Source organism: Anomaloglossus baeobatrachus, chromosome 7 (assembly GCF_048569485.1).
Source record: "Anomaloglossus baeobatrachus isolate aAnoBae1 chromosome 7, aAnoBae1.hap1, whole genome shotgun sequence".
NCBI classification, from domain to species: domain Eukaryota; kingdom Metazoa; phylum Chordata; class Amphibia; order Anura; family Aromobatidae; genus Anomaloglossus; species Anomaloglossus baeobatrachus.
The window spans coordinates 204,200,966-204,223,953 of record NC_134359.1 but is presented as its reverse complement, the minus strand read 5'-3'; the positions used below and the strand labels follow the sequence as shown (position 1 = coordinate 204,223,953).

Here is a 22,988-nt window from a genome sequence, read left to right as displayed (position 1 = left end):
ACAAAAGGGCTGATTTATGGCAAAAAGACCTCAAGTACAACGGGTGATGTGTCAATGTGTACATAGAGGGACAGAAACATGGTTCAAAAATATAAATCCCAACAATAGGGTTAAATAGATCCCATGTCCCAGGCCCTCAATAATGGACACAAGCCCCAGAATAGAGAATACATAAACATTCTATAACATGAACGGTCTCAATGTATGCAGTGTAATAGGCACAGGATTGTACTGGGCTGCTGGGTCACCGGGGAATCCCCCAATAGTTCCGGTCCTCAGTGGGCCCCATGCCTTATATAGTGCGGGACGGCTGTACAGGGCCACGGGGCCATCTGTTTCTCAGGGCCGGTGTTATATGTGGGCAGACTGGGCAGGGCCCCCACACTCTGAGGGTCCCCAGCCTTTCAATAATAAACTGCAGCGATAGTACAAGTTCTGTACTATCGCTGCAGTTCCGCGGTTACAGAATGACTATTGGTGACATCACACTCATGTAACTCAACAAAAATGCCTTAACGCTGCACTACGTGATCCAGGCCTGTACATATGCGGTGCCCAGGTCCTGGTGACCACGCCTCTATTCAATTGTACGCCCGACGTCATTCAGATGCGCGTACATTTGAACAGTGCGGCCGGCGACAGGACTGAGGCAGAGGAGCTCCTCAGCCCTGCACCGACATGTAGCAGCCATCATCACACTGCCACCGGGTCAGCAGAGAAGAAAAGGACACGCAGGGCTGAAGAGAAGGGGTAATCACTCCATAAGGAGCCAAAGATGACATAGAATAATTTGAGATCAAGGGGCCGTGGTGGGGGAGGAGCGGTATTACTTTACAAGTGACATTATGGGGCAGTGGAAGACTTAATAGGGCACATTATGGAACAAATTGGAATATTATGAGGAAATGGGGACATTGTGAAGCATATTGGGACATTATGGATTAGTGGGGGACACAGTGTGGTGGTATTTCTCCCTTGTATGTGGTTGAATTCGGTAACTATGTGGTTGTAATATGTGGTCTGGTCACTGTGTGGCAGTATTTCTCCCTTGTATGTGGTTGTATTTGGTCACTATGTGGTGGTAATATGTTGTGTGGTCATGGTGTTGCAGTATTTCTCCCCTGTACTGTATGTGGTATTATTGGTCTTGGTATAGTAGACTGTGTTGTGTATGGAGGTTACTTTTTCTCTCTATCTATAAGGGGGAGATTATTTCTAATAGAGATTAAATACTTGAATGTTTAACCCCTCACTGTCCTGTGATTATTACATTGTAGCAAATATGCACTTGCAGAGATTCTCCGGTGAAAACAAGTAATCACCTATGGCCACGTGCACACGTTGAGTATTTGGTCAGTTTTTTACCTCAATATTTGTAGCCAAAACCTGGAGTAGTAAAATCAGAGGAAAAGTGTAATAGAAACCCAGACACCACTTCTGTGTTTTTCACCCACTCCTAGTTTTGGATACAAATACTGATGTAATATAATTACCAAATACTGAAAGTGGAATGTGGCCTAAGGATAAGTGATTCATCAGTGGGGGTCTGATTGCTGGGACCTGCACTGATCGGCAAAATGTGCAACTTTTATCACCATTGGAGCTTATGTCCGACCCGACCCCTGATCCATTCATTCCCTTAGTGACTGTGAGCGCTGCACTTGTTTTTATCTGGCCATCCCAAAGAGGATGACTAGAGCTGTGGACCCACATCTGACCTGCTGCCGCTGCATTTTGTAATCGGGATAAAAGTGCACTGTCGGGGATAAAAGTTACCCATTCTTCCGATCGGTGCAGTTTCCACTGGTCAGATTCCATTGATCAATAAGTTATAACCTACCTAACCTGTGGATCGGTGATAATTTTCTTTCACCAAAGAACTCTTTTACTGCAAACCACCGTAATTGTACATCACAGTTTATGGTGCATACAGGAGATGTGCCAGAGCCTCCTGTATTTTACAGTCATTGCTCCACTATAATGGGCATGGGGATAACGGCTAATTAGGTATTTCCATATAGCTTTAGAGTGGGCCCCTAGAGTAAATTTCCCCTGTAGGCCCCAGACCCCCCAGTCTGACCCTGAATAGGCATATGTGTACTTGGGAAGGTAGAAGTGAGAAGGTAGAGCCACAAAGTTGGGGGGAAGACCCAAGGCACATCTCACTGCGTAGCAGCAGTTTTTTCTTAGGGGTAAGATGAAGTCTCTTGACGTCCCTTGTCTGAACACTCCCAGACTGAGCAGACGGTGAAAAAGCTCAGTGGATGATCCATATAAAGGTCTGCCATGTGGACGATGAATCAAATCCTCCACATCGCCCCTAAGCCTTCGTTTTTCCAAACTGAATAAAACCAGAATTAATAACCAATCTTGGTATTGCAGTTCACCCATTTCCTTTAAACCTTTAACGACCGCGGGCAGTAATATTACGTCCTAGCGGTCATAGTATTACTGCCCGAAAAAAAAAACGGAAAGCAAAAAAATCGTCAGGTCATGAAGGGGTTAATAGCCTTGGTTACTGTTCGTTGCACCCGCTCTAGTTCACCTATGTCCTTTTTATACACCGGATACCAAAGATGTACAAAGTATTCTAAGTGTGGTTGCACTAGTAACTTTTATAAAGGCAAAACTATATTGTTGTCTATGCTGTTGTCTATGCCTCTTTTAATGCATCCCATTATTTTATTAGCATTGGCAGCAGCTGCCTGACACAGTTCAGTAGAGTTGAGTTTGCTGTCCACCCACACACCTAAGTCTTTATCAGTGACAGTTTTACCCAGTGTTTTACAATTAAGTAAAAAATTATACATTTTCTTTCCTCTGCCCAAGTACATAACCTTACATTTATTCACATTAAACTTCAAATGCCATTCTTCAGCCAAAGCCTCCAGCCTACACAGATCCTTCTTTAATAATAAATTATTCTCTTGTGTATTGTTTACCCTGCAGAGTTTAGGATCATCTACACATATTGAAAATCTATTCTTTATGCCCCCTGCAAGGTCATTAATAAATATGTTAAAAAGAAGAGGGCCCAAAACTGACCCCAATGGTAAATGTGACCCAATCTGAGTGTGTTCCATTAACAACCACACTTTGTTTCCTATCAGTGAGCCAGTTCTTAACCCAATTACACATATTTCCCCTATTCCCATTATTCTCATTTTATGTCCCAACCTTTGTGTGGCACTGTATCAAACACCTTTGAAAAGTCTATATAGACAACATCCACTGCTTTTCACTGGTCCAGTCTGGGACTTACCTCCTCATAGAAGCTAATCTGAATTGTTTGACAGAACCGATCCATCATTAACCCATGTTGATACTGGGTCATGAGGTTCTTCTTCTTGAGATAGTCCAGGATAGCATCTTTTAGGAAACCCTTAATCATTTTCCTAATATCAGAGGTTAAACTTACTGTCTATATTTTCCAGACTCAGATTGTGTCCCCTTTTTGAATATTGACACCACATTTGCTTTGCACCAGTCCTGTGGTACAGACCCAGCTATAGAATCTGTGAAGATTCAAATTAATGCTCTGTCTGTTCTTAAATCCTACAGTACTCGGGGGTGTATGCCATCTGGTAACATGTGTAAGAATATTTTTGGATTATTTTTACTTTCTCTGGCAATAAGCCTCTCCATCTCAATCTTTGCAACCTTGATTTTTCTTTTTACAGAACATATTTAATTTTCTATAATTATTTAATGCATCACTACCCTTTTGCTTTAATTCTCTAAATGCTTTCTATTTGTCATTTATTGCACCTTTTACAGCTTTATGCAGCCATAGCTTCTTTATTCCCATTATGTACACAGGTCCTTTTGGATGCTTAGAAACATGTCCCTTTTGCTTTGTGTTCTCAGGACATTGCCCGAGTTTATGGCATTATGTTTATTTCTTATACGTTGGAAATTTGCCTTCCTGAAATCTAGTGTCCTTCTAGCCCTTCTACCATAAATCTTATAAAATGATACATGAAAAATTATTATTTTGTGATCATTATTTCCCAAGTGAGCCCCCCCAACCCGTATATTTGATATGTGGTTCAGCCTACTGATTAAAGGTAAGGTGTCTTTTTTTTTTTTTTTTGTATTAATAATAGTGATTATGAAATCAATTCTTTTTAATACAAAATTAAATCACCTGTTTATTTACTTTTTATTTAATTCTATTTTTACTGAAACACTGGGTGCTGCCATCTTGGAGTAACGACAGTTACTCACCTCATTTATGGCAGCTGTCTGTACATTGGATCTGATAGATGGACTCTGACTCTATACTTAACACTGAGACTGCTTCTGCTGTGAGCTGGACATGCCCCCTGGGCTGCCCAGATCACAGCAGATGGAGGAGATCACTGCCATATTTGTGTAGCTCACAGAGTATGCTATGTGCTGCACTATCCCCCTGTCACCCGCTATGGCTGAGGTGAGCACCGGTGTCGGGCAGTGGTGATTGCACCATAACTGATCCTGGCGTGCTACTCCTCACCCCACTGCTCACCCTCCCCTACTGCACAACACCCCTCTCCGCTCACCCCCTCTCCCCCACTCTGCTGCTCACTCCCTCTCCCCCGCGTGTACTCACCTTGGGCCTCTGTTCCTAGCAGCTCCTTACTGCTCTGTGCTGTGATCGCTGATGGGAGGAACAGACACCAGGCTGAGAGGACAGGCTGCCGGGGGCGGAGGTCTGAGGTGAGTGCATTCGGCTGGGAATAGTGATCGCAGCATGACATCTGTAGTGCAGTGCCGCTAAGGCTGCAGATCACCCCTCCTCGCCATATGTCACCTCGGACCTCCGATCCCGGTCGGCAGCACAGTATATGGGGGCACAGTATACAGTGGGACATGGTATACAGTGGGGCATGGGATACATTGGGGCACGGGATGCAGTGGACCCCTATGCCAGCTTTCCTTAGTGATAATTTAGACATATTAGGGTCAATTTGAGGTCACCAACAAAATGGCTCCGCACTGTGATCCTAAACTTCATTTCCTCTAATCCTTTTGGAAATACCCAGATTGGGAGGGGGAGGTGGGACATTAAACACATATAAGAGCAGATCCCACCCACTTTTACTGCAGTTGTAATGTGAGATAGTTGTACAGTAGAATTTCAGCAGCTGCTCCCCCTAGTGTTTAAAGGTGGAAAATATCAAACTTTAAAAAAAGTTTTTTATTTTGCTCAATTGAAAACAAATTATAATATTTAAACATAACATTAAAACATTAATACTTTACATTTTTCAGTTATTGAAAAAAAAAATTCTTCACAACACCTTCCCTTTAATATCAGGTCTAGTAGTGCCCCCTTTCTTATTGAGTGCTGAACCAGTTGGGAAAGGTAATTGTCTTTCTTTGTTGTTATATACCTGTTTCTTTTGCTGTACCTGTAGGTTTTTGCTCCCTGATTTATATCCGGATGGTTGAAGTCCCCCATAATAATGACTTCTCCCTGATTCGCTGCTGTGAAGCCCCACAGGTGTTGTGTCGGTGCATTACCTTCAGGGACTCCACGTAGCTGGATCTTGTCACAGGTAGGAGATCTTCTTTTAGGATTGTCGTGACGCCACTCTCAGAATTGCAGTCAGTGGGGACCGCCACTGCAGGTTAAGGGATGCCTGGGGCTGATGGTGGGTGCAGCCAGTTGTAATAGCCTCCTGAGAGTGAGGCAAGCCCCAGGGCCCTGTGTAGGTGTGTAGAACCACAAGGCGCAGAATAACTCCACAGAAGCAGAATGTCTTTCAGGGGTTTTACTCACTGTTGATGGCAGGGTGAGTAACCCGGGCGTAGCTGGGATGAACCAGGCTGGAACCAGGTATCCTTCAGGCTGACTGATGAGGGTGGCTACCGACTCGCCTTCCTTAGCCCTTCTGTGGTTTGTGGTAACCCCGACTTTTAGTCCCTATGGGGGTCACCCAGGGAAGTAACTGCTCCCCTCGTTTGTTTGCCGTTTGCTTGTCGCCTGGACCAGATCACTCCAGCTGCTTGCCTCCTGTGAACTATGGGCCCTAACTGTGGCTACGTGGCTGCGGCTTTTGTGGTGTTGTGGCGTGGGCTTTAAGGGCCCCACACCGGCAGGTTTAGCAAGGAAAGGTGGATCTATCCCCGCACCGGGATCTGCCGCCCGTTTGGGCCTGGTACTCCCTGACAGTCTCCTTACTTTCCACTACACTGCTCTCTCTCCAGCTGTGTGTGGTGTTCGGGCAGCACTCCCAGGTGACCGTTCTCCCCCGTCGGTAGTCACTGCGCGGACGCTGTTAGACTGCAACAGCTCCAGGGTCTGCTTCTGCTCTTCCTGAGCTGCACACTAAACCGGCTCACTCGTGGGACTTGCACTGCTGCTCCTGTCTGAGCTCCACTTCCATGCTCCTCACTCCTCCACACTCTGCTTCAGACTGTTTACTCCTCCTTCTCTTTTCCCCTTGGGCCTGCCTACGTCACCTAGCAACCAGGCTCTCTACCACACCCCTTGAGTGGAGATGGAGGCTTCGCCCCCTCCACTCCTCAAGTGGAGGTGAAGGCTTTTACCCCCTCCTGGGATCCCCAGGGGTCCTCCCAAAGGTACATGTGTGAGACCTGATCACTATGCGCCTGTGTAGTCACACCTCGGTCAGCCTTCTGGATTACCTGTATTGTACTGTCCCCAGCATGGGTGCAGTACTCAGTGGTGCCTGACCAGGTCAGGGGCGCCACATTGCCTCATCTATTTGCTTTATGAGCATATTTTCTGGCGCTTTCATTACATTTGGAGACTTGTAACAAAACCCCTATCAGAATTGTATTATTCTTTCTCCCTCCTCTCATCTCCACCCATAGGAACAACACATTTTCATTAGCCTCACATATATTATCACGTAGCAGGGGTTTTAGGGACAATTTTACATATAAATACACACCTCTCCCTCGCTTATTTGTATGGTTATCCCTGACCAGACAATATTTCTGTTAATTAACAGCCCAGTAATAGCTCTCGTCCAGCCATGTCTCCGTTATCCCCACCATATCATAATGTTTTTTCAAACAATATTAATTCTTATTCCTCCATCTTGTTTGTTGTGAAGTTTCTGACCTTAGAGTTCATGCACTTTATGTATCTCTGTACGTCTTTTCTGACTGTCCTAATCCCTCCCCCCATTCCACCCCTATTAAGAATGTGCATGAGACTCGTGCACGATCCTTTTATGAACGCAGTGATTTGGGTGCCAAAATTTTGACCCAAATCCGTGCGTTCATAAAATGAGCATGTCAATTATTTCTGCATTCTGGATGCAGCTCCCACTCTGTCTATGGTGGGGGCAGCAGCCTCCATTATGCAGTCTTTCTGCAGTGATTTGAAGCGCACATATGCTGTCAAATCGCTGCAGAAGAATCAACAGTTACGTGCACATGAGCCCTTAGAGGGATTCAGGCAGACCGTCAGGACACACTGCATAAACCCAATGTGAACGGGACTTTATATATTATTGCATGAAATACTATAAGATACTTCCTTAAGGGGAATTCTGGGTATATGACATCAGGAGGATTCCTCCAACCCATGTTTCCCCTGAAATGGTCGGAGGGCGGAGATCACGTGTGCGAAATACTGCCCACACATGTGCTCAATTCATGGCATTCAACCTATTTAAACACACAATTCCTTACTTTTCCTATGGCTCCTGAGGAAGAATACATCGAAACGTGCGTCAGGCGAGTGATGGGACTTGGCGTCTGAACTTATTCATTATGGGTGAGTCTGGAGGACGGGGGTGATATTATATTGCTAGAACAAACAGTCACAATAATGTTATGGTATTAAGCATGCTATTAGAGCGCCACCTGGGGACTGTATGATAGCTTAGATCTTCTTAATGTGACTTGGGTTACATTGACCCATGCTCCAGTAAGTGATATCTACTGATTATTACCACACAGTCATTTATCTGTTTATGCAGGCTCGGATGTTTTGTTCCGTCACATAGGGCTTTTTAATGGTGTCCTCACTTTCTGTCCTGCCATTTTTTGGACTTTATCTATATGATCATGTGTTTATAAATTTAACCCCATAGTGTGTAAAATTCTAATATAATAAACTTTTTGTAGCTTTTCAATAAACATAATTATTTATAAACAGTTTTCAAAGTTATTTTACTGGTAATATGGTGGTGTATTACTTTGGGTCACACAACTCCCAGTTTGTGAGTGAATGGAACTATACTATTCCAAACTATCACAGTATACCAGACAGACACCAGCCAGAAGATATGTCTTTAATATACATACTGTATATCTCCTCTTCTTGTTACTTATTGCAGTGTCTTTGCAGAGTTTTTTTTCCCTACTCAAATGAATGGGGAAAAAAGCGCAAGTGAAAAAGCTGCAAAATGCTTGTAAAAACACACAACAAACCACTTAAAAATGTGCATACTGCACTTATTGCCAACACTTGTTTATTTATGCAGAACAATCTGCAGCAAAAGTGGTGTATGGGAATTACATTAAAGGGCTCTTCTACAAATGTAAAAAAATGATCATTTAATTATAAATCCTCTCCGGCTCCAGCACCGTTGATCCGGTGATCTCAGCCAGTCTTCGCAGTTGGCTGCAGTGATCTGATGGCCACACTTTCTGTTATAGCTTCAAAGTAAATAGAGACCGTTAGGAACACCGGCACATCGGCATTGAAGTTAGAAGGGTTTAGCCGGGTAGTTTGGAGGACAAATGACTATTTTTATTATTGTTTTTTATTCTGCTGTTTATGAAGTGGGATGTACAAAAATAAGGCATTGTGCTAAGGTTTTCCATTTTTTACTGTAAGGGTTAGGAATTCACACAACCATATTTTCGTTCCGTGAAAAAAACAGACAGCCCTTGGCCAATGTTGTTCAATGAAGCAGTGCAGATGAGTGAAAACCAAAATCATAGTATGTACTGGTATGTATTATAAATCGGATGAGACTCACCTGTTCCAGCCTATGGGTGTGTGAATAAAAAATGCCACAATTTAGCATTGGATTTTATGGATACATTGCAATTCTGTAACATATGGGACTGTAAATGGTCCTGGTAATGATTAATAGCTGCTTCTGTAAAAATATGGATTGTACACAGATCACCAGTGGAAAAAAAAAGGGTTCCACTTTTCTGGATGAAATTCAGAACAATTTTTAACATGGTCTTGAGAACCTACCCTTGTTGGAAAATTTCAGGTTTGGGGCTCCCATTTTGGATTTTGCCCAGGGCCCCAATTTGCCTAAAACCAGCCCTAGACATTATAACTCAGTTATATCAGCATCTATTGCATAGAAAGTAGAAAGCACTCACCTTTACAGTATCTTTGTAATATGCATGTGTCAAATAGCTTTTTGATGTTAACCTTGCCAACAAGTGTGTGGGACCGTATCATTCCATAACAAGACCAGGACTACCCCCTTTATTCTACACAAGTACATAGAGCTACATCATACTACTATTTTATTTCTTCATGCTGTAAGGGACGTTTCAGAAAATGACATCTTTAAAGACATATTACTTCCTGTGTAGTGCGTTGGGTAGAAGCTGTGATGACAGGTTCTCTCTAATACCGTCCCCCTGATATCTATGATATGGTGACTGTTCCTTCTCATAGTTTGTGAAAACCGGCAATTACATTCTTTTGTTAACTGTTGAATGGTATTGAAAGTTTCTGCGTCTTTCTCTGGTTTGTTACATTATTTATTGGCGTCATTTGCTGGGTACTTACAGTTTATTATATTTTATTAACTCTTCCAGAGAAGAGTAAAAAAAAACAAACAAACATTTTTGCTGTTTGCATTTACACTTGTGAATTAAAGAACCTATTAAAGCGGTTGTCCAATGAAAACAAGTGATAACTTGTTGCTCAGTTCAGGTCCGATCACAGGCCCCGCGCCGATCAGAACAGGGAACATTTATTCTCATTAGGCTATGTTCACACAGTGCATCTTTGCTAACCACCATTGGCCCAAAAAAACCCACAAAAAACGCACCCGGGGAACAAACACATAAAAATGTATGTGGTTTTTCCGCGTTTTTACCACATTTTGCCCAATGCATTTTTTAAGTCAAATCTATTAACTGGAAGGACTCAAAAACACTGGAAAAATACAAAGAGAATTGACGTGCTTCATCTTCAAAAACACAGCCAAGATGCAGTCAACAAAAGATGCCCAGTGTGGACAGCAAAATCAAAATCTCATAGACTTTGCTGGGAGAAGGAAATGCATGGATTTAGGTGCATCTTTGTGACCTCAAAAACGCACCAAAAATGCAATAAAAGATGCCCTGTGTGACCATAGCCTTAGAATGGAGAGGCTGTGTGCACACTCAACCTATGCTCGGTGTACTCCCTATGGAGCTGCTGTGGGGAATTTTCAAGAAGTTCCCTTAAAGAGGACCAACCACCAGGACTTTTGTATATAACCTAAAGTCAGAGCTATACTGGTGCTATCATGCTGATTCTACACATACCTTTAGTTGTGAGATTGGATGTATACAGTACTTTCTGAAATATAGTCAAGTAAAGTCGTGAAATGCACTGTTATTTGATGAGAGGTGCAACGGAATATCTAATAGGTGGGTCGGGTTTTGCTAGTTATTCCTGCCACTGTCTCCCTGCCTATCCTTCCTACCCCTGTCCTTCCTCCCTCCTTCCTCCCCATGTAATGATATAGACAGGGGGAAGAAGGACAGTCAGGCAGACAGGGGTGGGAATAATGAACAACAAAAATGGACAAAAGCCATATGACCTAAAATATTTCATTTTTATTAATAAATTATGAAAAGAACAAATAAATAGTTGCAATGGTTTTGGTGATACAGGTATGGGGACCAGATGGAAAAGCAAAAAATAGTCTATGATAATCAATAAATTACAATAAACTGAAAAACATTTTTGTTACACATTCAAAAAGGATGTTTCTAAAAAAAATGTTTTATTTAAATATCAAAAAGGAAATTCCTTAATCCAGTATAAAAGTGCCAAGTGCATCTAATAAATAAGTATTGTAATAATCAAATGACATGACAAGCATTAAATATAAGGTGAACGTGTATATGTGCTGTAAAACCAGAATAGGGAGGTAATAGTATCTAGCCTGCATGCATGATTAAGTAATAACATAGCCCTGAAATACTGAGTGTAAATATTGCACTGTTACAGCTCTGTGTCCCCCATAAGAGTAAAGTGCATATATAAATAGTTTCACATAAAGTGCTAGGTGTGTAGGGAAGGAGAACCTAATCCTAAGTTACCACTACCACATCATATGGTAAATACAGCAAAGACACCTCAATAAAAGCGTATACAAATATAAAAAATGATTGATTGCTCTCAGTGAGAGAAACAAAATTATAATTTTGTAGTTGTGATACCTTTTAATGGCTAATTAAACTAAAACTGGTTAACACAGTACCAACACTTAATTTCTTTTAACCAAGTATAAAAAGAAATGCCTGTCATATTAAAATTAAACTCACTGTTTAAACAAGGCTGCTCCGTCTGGTCCCGCCACCCCAATGCACGTTTTGTGATCCACTCCCTCAGGAGGCGTGGGAATAACTAGCAAAACCCAACTAACCTATTAGATATTCTGTTACACCTCTCACCAATTAACAGTGAATTTCCCAAACTTTACTTGGCTATATTTCAGAAAATAGACATCCAATCTCACAACTAAAGATATGTATAGTATCAGCATGATAGCACCATTATAGCACTTGCTGTAGTTTCTATATGAAAATCCTGGTGGTTGGTCCCTTTAAGAATGAATGGGCTGGTGTTCAGGCATCCAAACTGCTGCTCCATTTTGAAACGGGGATAAAAGTACCTCATCATTGATCCAAATTCCCTATCTGCCAGACAGTGTGCATCCCTACAATGGGGAAACCACCAATCAACAAGTTATCCCCTATCCTACAGATAACTGATAAAGAGATTGTCCAGTGAAAACAAGTTAAAGGGAACCTGTCAGGTTAAAAAAGCGTTCTGACCTACAATCAGCAGCCTGTGTGAGCTGCTATCCCCTTCCGCCCCTGTGGGTGTGATACCATGGATTTACATCAGCGACGTGACCGTCATTAGTTTAGAATCTCACGCGTGCACGCTTACCATTCTCACCGCGTCATTCTGGTGTTAGCTGGTCGGCTTCTGACGCACACTGAGCATGCTCAGAGGACGCCTGTAGTTCCGGTCATGCGCAGTGTGTGTCAGAAGCCAACACACAAACACCAGGATGAGGCGGCGAGAATGGTAATCGTGTGCACGTGAGTTTCTAAAGTGGCGACGGTTACATCGCTGATGTAAATCCATAGTATCATGCCCACAGGGGCGTGATGCCATGGAAAGCATGTAGACGCCCACAGGGTGATGAGATGCCCATGGGGCTAGAGACACTATAATTTACATAGGGAATATGAAAGTAATAAAACGTTATTTTATTACTTTCATATTACACAATATTACAACACAGGGATGAGTAGGAAGGGGTTAATAGCTCACACATGCTCCTGCTTGTAGATCAGAATACTTTTTTGACCTGGCAGGTTCCCTTTAATAATGTACCATTTCTGGTATGGTTTCTTTACATATTAAGAACTGTAGACTAATTAGTTTACATGTGTGATTCATGTGGTGTATTTGTTCCTTAAAGACTTAAACTTATATACTATCCCTATAATGGGAAATAATTATTTTACCAAAATGCTTCTGAAAGTTTGGACCCTGAGGGGTCCAGAGATCGGGGATCTGGAACTGCAAGAATGGTGGTGTTCTACAGCCCCTTCCTGAATGATTCAGAGGTGCACATGTTGAGCTTCCGTTCCATTCATTGTGTATGAGATTACCAAATGTAACGATCAGCTATTTCTGGAAGTCATGTAAATAATGAAGGCCCATTTTTCAGCATTCTAGAGAACCATTCATCCTCAGGATCGCAGAGAAACCAGCTGACCACCAACCATCATCAAGTCAAGTTGTTATCTATTTTCTGAGTAGGGAATAACCCTTTAATTATAAAGATTGTAAAGTTACATACAATGAATGACACTTTGACCCTCTGTTCTTTCTTTATAGGTGAAAAATGTCGAAGCTTTATTGACCTTGCACCAGCATCTGAAAAAGGTAAGAATACAGAAAACATATTGTTACTATTCTGACTTGGTAGCTGACTTGTAAATACTTGGCTCAATGTGTAGTCTACCATGTTATCTTTTTTACTCTTCTTTTTTACAACTTTGCTCCATGATTGGTGTTAAGGTTTCCTAAATTATACAAGTTTCCTTTTCCATCAACGTAGCAGATGTTTGTAAAGACGGCTTGTTGTTTTAAAAGTACATCTTTCATTTCACCATATGAAGTGGGAAAAAATAATTCCAAGTGGGATTCAAATTCCAAGTGGGATCAAAAAGCAATTTGTCATTATTGTTTTTGTTTTGTTTTTAGAACAGTCACTTTGTGGTAAAAAATGATCTGGTAACCTTGTTGTAGGTCATGGTTATCCACAGCATTGATGACCTATAGAAGGTTTTTTTTATTTCAATAAGAATTACATTTTTCAATTTTAGTACCAGGTAGTATAGTACCTTATATGGTGAAATGAAAGCTGTATGAAGAAAAAATGAAAGAAAAAAATAATACATTTTTTTTATATATATATATATATATATATATATATATATATATATGTATATATATATATATATATATATATATATATATATATATATATATATATATATATATATATATATATATATATATATATATATAATGTTTTTATTACTTTACAACGTAAAGGGAACCTTTCAAATCAGGTAATGCTTTTCACACGCATATATGCAGTTAATCAGTTAATCTGCAGGTTATTGGTTTTACGCACGTGCCTATCCACCATACTGAACATGTGGCTGCAGGAAAAAAAGATTTTGTTTTCTCCCAGAAGCCACCTATAAATCATATAGGCATGTTGGTGAAATTTCAATCACCTTCCAGTACAGTGAGTGGCGGCTATAAGCAGGCAAGGGCACTTTGAGTGACAACCAACTATTCTGCATATTTATACACACAGTACTGTTACAGACTCACAAATGCATACTCGCACACCACTGCTGCACACTCGCACAATACTGCTGCACACTCGCACAATACTGCTGCCCACACATGCACACGCTCACAACACTGCTGCATGCACACCACCATCACATCTTCTACCTTGCTGGTAAATATGGAGTGTCATTGTGTTCTTTTGCTATTGTGCATTCCCATGCCCTGGGATGTGCAGAGTTTGTGGCACAGGCTGCCACATTTGCCCTTATTGTGGCATGGTGGAATCTGCCTTATTTTGCATATGATTCAAAGTCCTAATGATGTCGGACAATTTATTATATTGCAAAAATACATTTCTCTAATTCCTGACCAAGCCCAGAAAGTAATAAAACTTGAGTTGAGGTTTGGGTATCCTCCTCCCCATTCATTTGTTCCAGCATCACTATGAAAGTTATAGAAGGCATTTGTAGGAACTCCATTACCTACTTATATCCTTTCATATAAATATTGCATTGTTTCCTTTTTCTTCTTACATGTGACCTAAATAATTTGTTCGGGTTTGGAATGTTAATATTTTTGTAAAATGCAATATATGGGGCCTCTATCTGAGATAGAAGATGGCAGATGTCATTAATTAAATTCTTTGATGATGCGAGGAGGAAGGAGCTAGCGGTAGAGGGGGGAGCTATAGGCAGAGAGAGAAGCTAGAGACAGAGGGAGGAAGAAGGAGCTAGAGGCAGAAAGAGGAGCTATAGGCAGAGGGTGGAGCTATAGGCAGAGGGAGGAGCTAGAGGCAGAGGGTGGAGCTATAGGCAGAGAGAGGAGCTAGAGGCAGAGGGAGGAGCTAGAGGCAGAGAGTGGCGCTAGAGGCAGAGGGTGAAGCTAGAGGCAAAGGGTGGAGCTAGAGGCAGAGGGTGAAGTTATAGGCAGAGGGAGGAGCTAGAGACAGAGGGAGGAGCTAGAGGCAGAGGGAGGAGCTAGAGGTTGAGGGAGGAGCTAGAGGCAGAACTCCACTCCTCCTCTCTCTTTTATTTACATAGAATCTCAGTAATGGGAAAGTCTTCACTGAACACAGATTTTACCTCAAAATTGAGAATTTTGATAATGACTGATCAGAAAGAAGTAGATTTGTCTGATAAGATATATGACAAAGTTGCTAATTTTCACGCGTATTATTGATTTATCAAATAAATATTAAAAAGATGGTTACGCTTTAATGTCCTGTGACAGATGCATTTATCACAGGTTGCTGAGTTAGATAGACAGCATCTGCTACTAACTTTAGTTGTGAGTGCTCCCAATGATTTAGATGTCATTGTCAGTTACTGGCACAGGCATTTAGATGATGCAATTTCTAGTACGCTCATCACCAGCTCCTATCTGCCCCGCGACAGTCACAGAAAGCTGACTGACATCATTACTTCAATCTTAGATCTCCTGTGAAGCTCAGCCAAAGGCTGGGCTTCATATGACCACTGCACATATACGCTATATACTGAATTAATATGTGTGATTAATTTTTTTAAGGGATACTGTTATTATAATGTAGGTTAAGCAATCAATAGCATGTCGCTATATTGTATGACAATACAGTGTAAAATATGCACTTCATTAAATTATAAGCATTAATATGATGGAGAAATTGACTGTGAAAAGAGGCACACAGTGCTCTTTTGAGTCAACTGGCCAGTGCTGCGGAGGGCACTAGACATGGCCTCCTTGAATAGCACTGCCACATAACTTTGCATTATGTCCCACCTAAAATGGATTCTGTAAGAATGTATCCAAGAAATGCATTTCAGCACTTGTTAAAATGTTATTTTTCTATAGAAGCAGAAAAAAGGTGTATGCAAAACATTCCTATTACCAGTTTCACAAAGAAAGACCCATCAAACAACATGTGTCTTGACATTGGTATTAAGTCATGGTACTTACCAGGCTTGAGTAAGTACCAGCGGTATATAATGGAGCACACGCACGGCATCATGTCGGTGCCAGGAAGTGAGTATGACAGATTTAGCTTTTTACTTCTATAACCAGTCCCCAGGAAAGTTTCATTTGGAGAAGACAACCTCTAACTTTTTGTATTGGTATATTAGAGAATAAAAACAATCACTGCAATTTTTTGCAACATATATCAATAACTATAAATAATATCTGCTCACTGTGTTGAATGAATTGTCAAATATTTCAATGTGATTTGCGATGTTTATAAAAAAAAAAAGTTATCAGAAGAAATGTCCCCATTCCATGAGCCTCTAGATTTCTGTGGCCTGTGATTGGATGCAGTGGTCAGGTGACTTTGAGCTGCATGTCATCATAAAATATACAATGATATGCCTCTCAAGTCCCCTGACCGCTGCAGACATTCAAAGGCCTCAGCAGCCTGGTGGCTGATGCATTGGGGACATCACTGCTCTCTGTCTGTGCAGACCACAGAGTTGGCAATATTCTTATAGCCTAGGCCGTCTGTATGTAGAGCAACAATTCTATTTTTCAGATCCTCAGAGAATTCTTTGTCTTGAGGAGCCATGTTGAACTTCCAGTGACCAGTATAAGAGAGTGTGTGAGCGATAACCCCAAATGTAACACACCTGGTCCCCATTCACACCTGAGACCTTGTAACACTAAAGAGTCACATGACACTGGAGAAGGAAAATGGCTAATTTGACACAATTTGGCCATTTTCATTTAGGGGTGTTCTCACTTTTGTTGCCAGCAGTTTAGACATTAATGGCTGTGTGGTGAGTTATTTAGAGGACATCAAATTTACACTGTTGTACAAGCTGTACACTGATTACATTACATTGTATATATATATATATATATATATATATATATATATATATATATATATATATATATATATATATATATATATATATACACACATTACAGAGAGAAATCATCTGGTTCTCTGATTTAGTGCATCACAAGAATGTTTTGCATACGTATTTGTATGTTTTATGTGCATGTGCGTATCTGTGAGTAATGTGTAAGTGTGTTTGCAATGTATTGGTGTGTGTACATTTCATACATGTGTGCCTAATGTGAATATGTATGTGTATATGCAGATGGGATTTGGTGGAAAGGCGAGGGGAGTGTGGCCACAGGTCCTGCACAGAGGAAGGCGGCCACAGATCCTGCACAGAGGAGGGCAGCCACAGGTCCTGAACAGGGATGAACAGCCAGAGGTCCTGCACAGGGGAGGGCGGCCAGAGGTCCTGCACAGGGGAGGGTAGCCACAGGTCCTGCACAGGGGAGGGCGGCAACAGGTCCTGCACCGGGGAGGGCGGACACAGGTCCTACACAAGGGTGGGCAGCCACAGGTCCCGCACAGGCGTGGGCAGCCACAGGTCCTGCACAAGGGAGGGCGACCAAAGGTCATACACAGGGGAGGGCGGCCAGAGATCCTGCACAGCGGAGGGTGGCCAGAGGTCCTGCACAGCGGAGGGCGGCCAGAGGTCCTGCACAGGGGAGAACAGCCACAGGTCCTGCACAAGGGGGCGGCCACAGGTCCTGCACAAGGGGGCGGCCACAGGTCCTGCACAGGGGAGGGCAGCCACAGGTCTTGCACAAGGGTGGGAAGCCACAGGTCCTGCACAGGGGTGGACGGCCGCAGGTCCTGCACAGGGGAGTGTGGCCACAGGTCCTGCACAGGAGAGGGCGGTCACAGGTCCTGCACAGGGGAGTGAAGCCATAGGTCCTGCACAGGAGAGGGCGGTCACAGGTCCTGCACAGGGGAGGGCGGCCACAGGTCCCACACAGGGAAGGGCAACCCCAGGTACTGCACAGGGGAGGGCGACCACAGGTACTGCACAGGGGAGGGCGACCACAGGTACTGCACAGGGGAGGGCGGCCACAGGTCCTGCACATGGAAGGGCGGCCACAGGTCCTGCTCAGGGGAGGGCGGTCACAGGTCCTGCACAGGGGTGGGCAGCCACAAGTCCTGCACAGGGATCCTTAACTTTCAGAAATTATACTAAGGTATGCCAATCACATTTTATAACAATGAGAAGTATATCATAACATATTCATCTCTGACAGATACCTGATGAGAAAGCGGAAATTCCTATAGTAAAGCTTTTATAGCCTAGAAAAGATCAGGTAACCTTTATATCTTATTAAGAGCAATGCAGAAAACCAAATCATATGATATAATAGATATTCCCACTTTGCTTATCTTGTAAAATAGATCCTATCACTGTCGCTGTCGTATTGTGAAGACATGCATGTTATCATAGGGGATCAATAGGAAACACTTTATATTCTCTGCACTCCATTCCTGTGATTATTATGTATCAATATCTTGGAACAATATGCTGCATTATGGCCTTTTTGCTACTTTTGGTTATGGTTGTGCCACTGTAGACCAGTCTAACGTTTCTTTTATATCCGTTCTTTGAAATGTCCTTCATATAAATTATACAAATTCCACCATTTTTTTTCTATAGCTCTTTGTTTTCTACAATCTGTGTCTGTTATGGTTTGGAAAATGAGCGCTTAGCAACTGGTTACCATGGTCGCAGGATGTCTCGGCATCAAAAGGATTTGATATTACTAGGTGATGGTATTTTAGATATATTTTCTCAATGCAATATCCATGGATCTTGATTAACAAATCTATAGGGCTTAAAGTATTGTTGCTACCGGCGGAATGTTTACCTAAATGTAGAAAATAATGTCGGTTTCTGCACAATGTAAAGTTAGTGGTCTAATATTAAAAAAAGACTTGTTATTTAAATATAAAGCTATATATAGACGCAATAGTAAATTTAAACTGCAGGAGGAAGAATGCATAAAAGAATATATGAATATAATCACATGTTTACAGGTAAGTCGTTCCCTTCACTTCTGTGCGCAGATTTGCAGCTGCATGACAGAGTAAATGAAAGCCAAGTGTCAGTAAGGAAAGTATAAACCGGTGAGGCTAAAGCTACACACATTAAAGTATAGATTATTATGCAAATAGAGACAGTTTCTATCTGACCGTGGTGACACTCTGTCACTCTTAAGTAATTCGTTCAGAACACACAAAAGAAAACAAAAGAACCATTCGCCATTCCAGGTTTATTATCCCATAAGAGCTCGGAGAGAGAAGAAAGGCAAAGTATCATAAATTTTCCATATTAAAGTAAGTTCAGCAAGATTAACGCTTTCTGCCAGGAGGTGCTGAAAACGCTCCACAGGAGGGTGAAATATTTTTAACAATTTTGCTCATTATATGCTTTAAAATTCTTATTATCCTTTATTTATACAGCGTAGATATGTAGGAAGACGAGACTTGGAAAAAGATATGAGATCTGCCCAAAAGAGTTTCTTATAAAAGGTTCAAAAGCAGAGGAAAACCTTTATAATAAGTAAGGTGGAGGATAGCGGCTGAGGGCAATGAGGTGCAGAGGAGGGTAACAAAAGTTTTTAAGAACATAGGTAGATCACAGTATTAATATGGGTTATTATAAATCTTGGTGCTAATCAGTTTGCAAAAAAGACAGCTCATGTGAAAAGACAGGGTTCCCCAGCTGGAGATCGGGAGGCACATGTGGCTCGCGGGCAGTGTGGCACTGGCCACCGGAGAACTGGAGGATCCTCTGGTGGACCCAGGCACTGGCATCTGTTGACAGGGCATCCATGTTCTTATTGATTGGGTCCGGCCAGGGTACTTACTTTGCTTTATTGAGCCCCGGTCCATCCCGTCCTCCACAGCCACGCTAAATATGGCTAATTTGCATGATGCAGGCAAGGCAGAGCCGCAGAGCTGTCAAGGGGAAAGTAAGGTCTCCTTGAACTGAAGACAGGGCCTGGATTTCCAGTGTCATTCCACCAATGGTGGCAGACCATGTAGCTGCCTTAGGGCCTGTGAGTAAGAGGGGCCCAGTGTCATCACCAGGCACCCAGCATCGCACTTTCAATTGTATCGGCATCACAGATGCCGATACAATTGAAAGCAATAATGAGCACTCCCTCTCTCATCATTTGCTGTATCTGCAGTGCTTTGACAGCTCAGCATAGTGGAGCGCAATTACATCACTACTGTGCACCACTGTGCTGAGATGGGCAGAGTGCAGGACACAGCTGGGGATTGAGGAATAGTAGGGGAATTGAAGAGAGGTGAGCATTTATATATTTAATCAATTGCTACACAGTGGGGGTGCATAATGCTATCTGGTGGCTGCAAAATACTATATGGGGGTACGTACTACAATATGGCGCTGTATAATGTAGTATGGGGCTGTATAATATTATATGGGGGCTGAATACTACTGTATGGGGGCTGTATAACGCTATATGGGGGTACATAATAATATGTGGGGCTGCATAATGCTATATGGGGCTGCATACTACAGTGGGGAAAAAAAATATTTAGTCAGCCACTAACTGTGCAAGTTCTCCCACTTAAAAAGATGAGAGAGGCCTGTGATTGACATCATAGGTAGACGACAGCTATGAGAGACAAGATGATAAAACAAATTCAGAAAATCCCCTTGTCTAATTTGGCAAGTTTTTTTTTTGCAAATTATGGTGGAAAATAAGTACTTGGTCAATAACAAAAATTCATCTCAATATTTTGTTCTATGTCCTTTGTTGGCAATGACAGAGGTCAAACGTTTTCTGTAAGTCTTCATACGTTTGGCACACACTGTTGGTGGTATGTTGGTCCATTCCTCCATTAAGATCTCCTCTAAGGCAGTGATGTTTTGGGCCTGTCACTGGGCAACATGGACTTTCAACTCCCTACAAAGGTTTTCTATGGGGTTGAGATCTGGAGACTGGCTAGACCAGTCTAGGACCTTCAGATGCTTCTTACGAAACCACTCCTTCGTTGCAATGGCGATGTGCTTGGGATCATTACCATGATGAAAAACCCACCCACGTTTCATCTTCAATGCCCTTGCTGTTGGAAGGAGGTTTGCACTCAAAATCTCATGATACATGACCCCATTCATTCTTTCATGTACACGGATCAGTCATCCTGGTCCCTTTGCAGAGAAACAGTCAAAAGCGTGATGTTGCCACCCCCATGCTTCACAGTAGGTATGGTGTTCTTTGGATGCAACTCAGCATTCTGTCTCCTCCAAATACGACGAGTTGTGTTTCTACCAAACAGTTCTACTTTGGTTTCATCAGACCATATGACATTCTCCCGACACTCTTCTGGATAATCCAAATGCTCTCTAGCAAACTTGAGATGGGACCGGACATGTACTGGCTTAAGCAGGGGAACATGTCTGGCACTGCAGGATCCCTTTCAGCGTAGTGTGTTACTGATGGTAGCCTTTGTTATTGTGGTCCCAGCTCTATGCAGGTCATTCACTAGGTCCCCCCGTGTGGTTCTGGGATTTTTGCTTACCGTTCTTGTGATCATTTTGACTCCACGAGGTGAGATCTTGCGTGGAGCCCCGGATCGAGGGAGATTATCAGTGGTCTTGTATGTCTTCCATTTTCTTATTATTGCTCCCACAGTTATTTCATCACACCAAGCTGCTTGCCTATTGCAGATTCAGTATTCCCAGCCTGGTGCAGGGTTACAACTTTATTTCTGGTGTCCTTTGACAGCTCTTTGGTCTTCACAATAGTGGAGTTTGGAGTGTGACTGTTTGAGGTTGTGGACAGGTGTCTTTTATACTGATAACAAGTTCAAACAGGTGCCATTAATACAGGTAATGAGTGGAGGACAGAGGAACCTCTTAAAGAATAAGTTACAGGTCTGTGAGAGCCAGAAATCTTGCATGTTTTTAGATGACTAAATACTTAATTTTCACCATAATTTGCAAAAAAAATCTTGCCAAATCAGAAATGTTGATATTCTGAATTTATTTTGTCTCTCATAGTTGTGGTCTACCTATGATGTGAATTACTTATATACATAAATACTTTATGGAGGACTATGGGGGAGCATTATGGAGGACTATGGGGGATTAAAAATTCTGAACACATATAGTTACTATTTGCTCATCGCTAATAAATATGGTAAGCTGAAGTGCTGATGGTAACTCCAGTGTGAACAGGTGCATGAGGCTGCATGCTATAGTGTAGTGAGAGTGCTTGATGTGAGTATGCTGACTTGAATAATAAGAGACCTTGAAAAGAATACCAAATGGGAGTAAGGTGGGAACATTGGGATATACAGTAAGTGTGCTGTCTATAAGGCATGGGGCATAAGGTCTTGGTGTGATATCTGGGGGGCAGCTGTAGCTATAATTATCCTGGTAATGAAGGGTTGTGTGCACAACTACTGGGAGGACTGTATGTCAATACTTAAAAGGCTCTTTATGTGGCTTGTGACCATCTGTCACAGCTGAATGTAGCTGTAGCTTTTAGGGTAAGAAAGGATAGGGACCATTGTTATAAGGTTCATTTACACCTGTCCTTCTAATGATCACAAGGGGGTATCCTCTGCCTCTAGAACAAAGAAGGTTTAGCGATATTGATTCTTTACTGTAAGAGCAGAGGCTAAAGGCCGCTTTACACATGATATCGCTAGCGATCTCGTTAGCGATGTGACACGCCCAGATCGTTGCTACAATTTGCCGAGATCACTCATAGGTCATTTTGTAGCGGTCACACGTACACATCTCACAAACGACGCTACATCATTCAGCGATATATTGTTTGACCAAGGCGGTCTTGTGGACACCGTCACACAGCATTCTTCCCAACGATTCCGACAATGACAGAGGCGTATAATTGTCCATAGCATACATCCTGGCATGACACCAATCAAAGCGGAGGAGGCATGGAGCATTGCTCGTAACGACATGCCCGCGTCTCTGATTACGGACACACTAACGATGTTGTTCGTTGTTGGCAGGGTGTCAATTTGTCTGCTGCGTTCTAAACGACGAACAATATTTTGAAAATGAACGACGTGTCAACGATCAACGATTTTCGCAACTTTTACGATCATTCGGAGTCGCTCGTAGGTGTCACATGCAATGAC

At 42.2% G+C, this 22,988-nt stretch overlaps 1 protein-coding gene across 1 annotated transcript in view; it reads left to right on the top strand.

The window, feature by feature from the left end:
- Positions 1-22,988, top strand: part of GSG1L (GSG1 like) — a 495,401-nt gene that overhangs the window by 145,669 nt on the left and 326,744 nt on the right. The window contains exon 2 of the mRNA XM_075317877.1: positions 13,076-13,123. Coding sequence (XP_075173992.1) covers positions 13,076-13,123 — 48 coding nt within the window. The remainder of the gene's footprint in view (positions 1-13,075; positions 13,124-22,988) is intronic.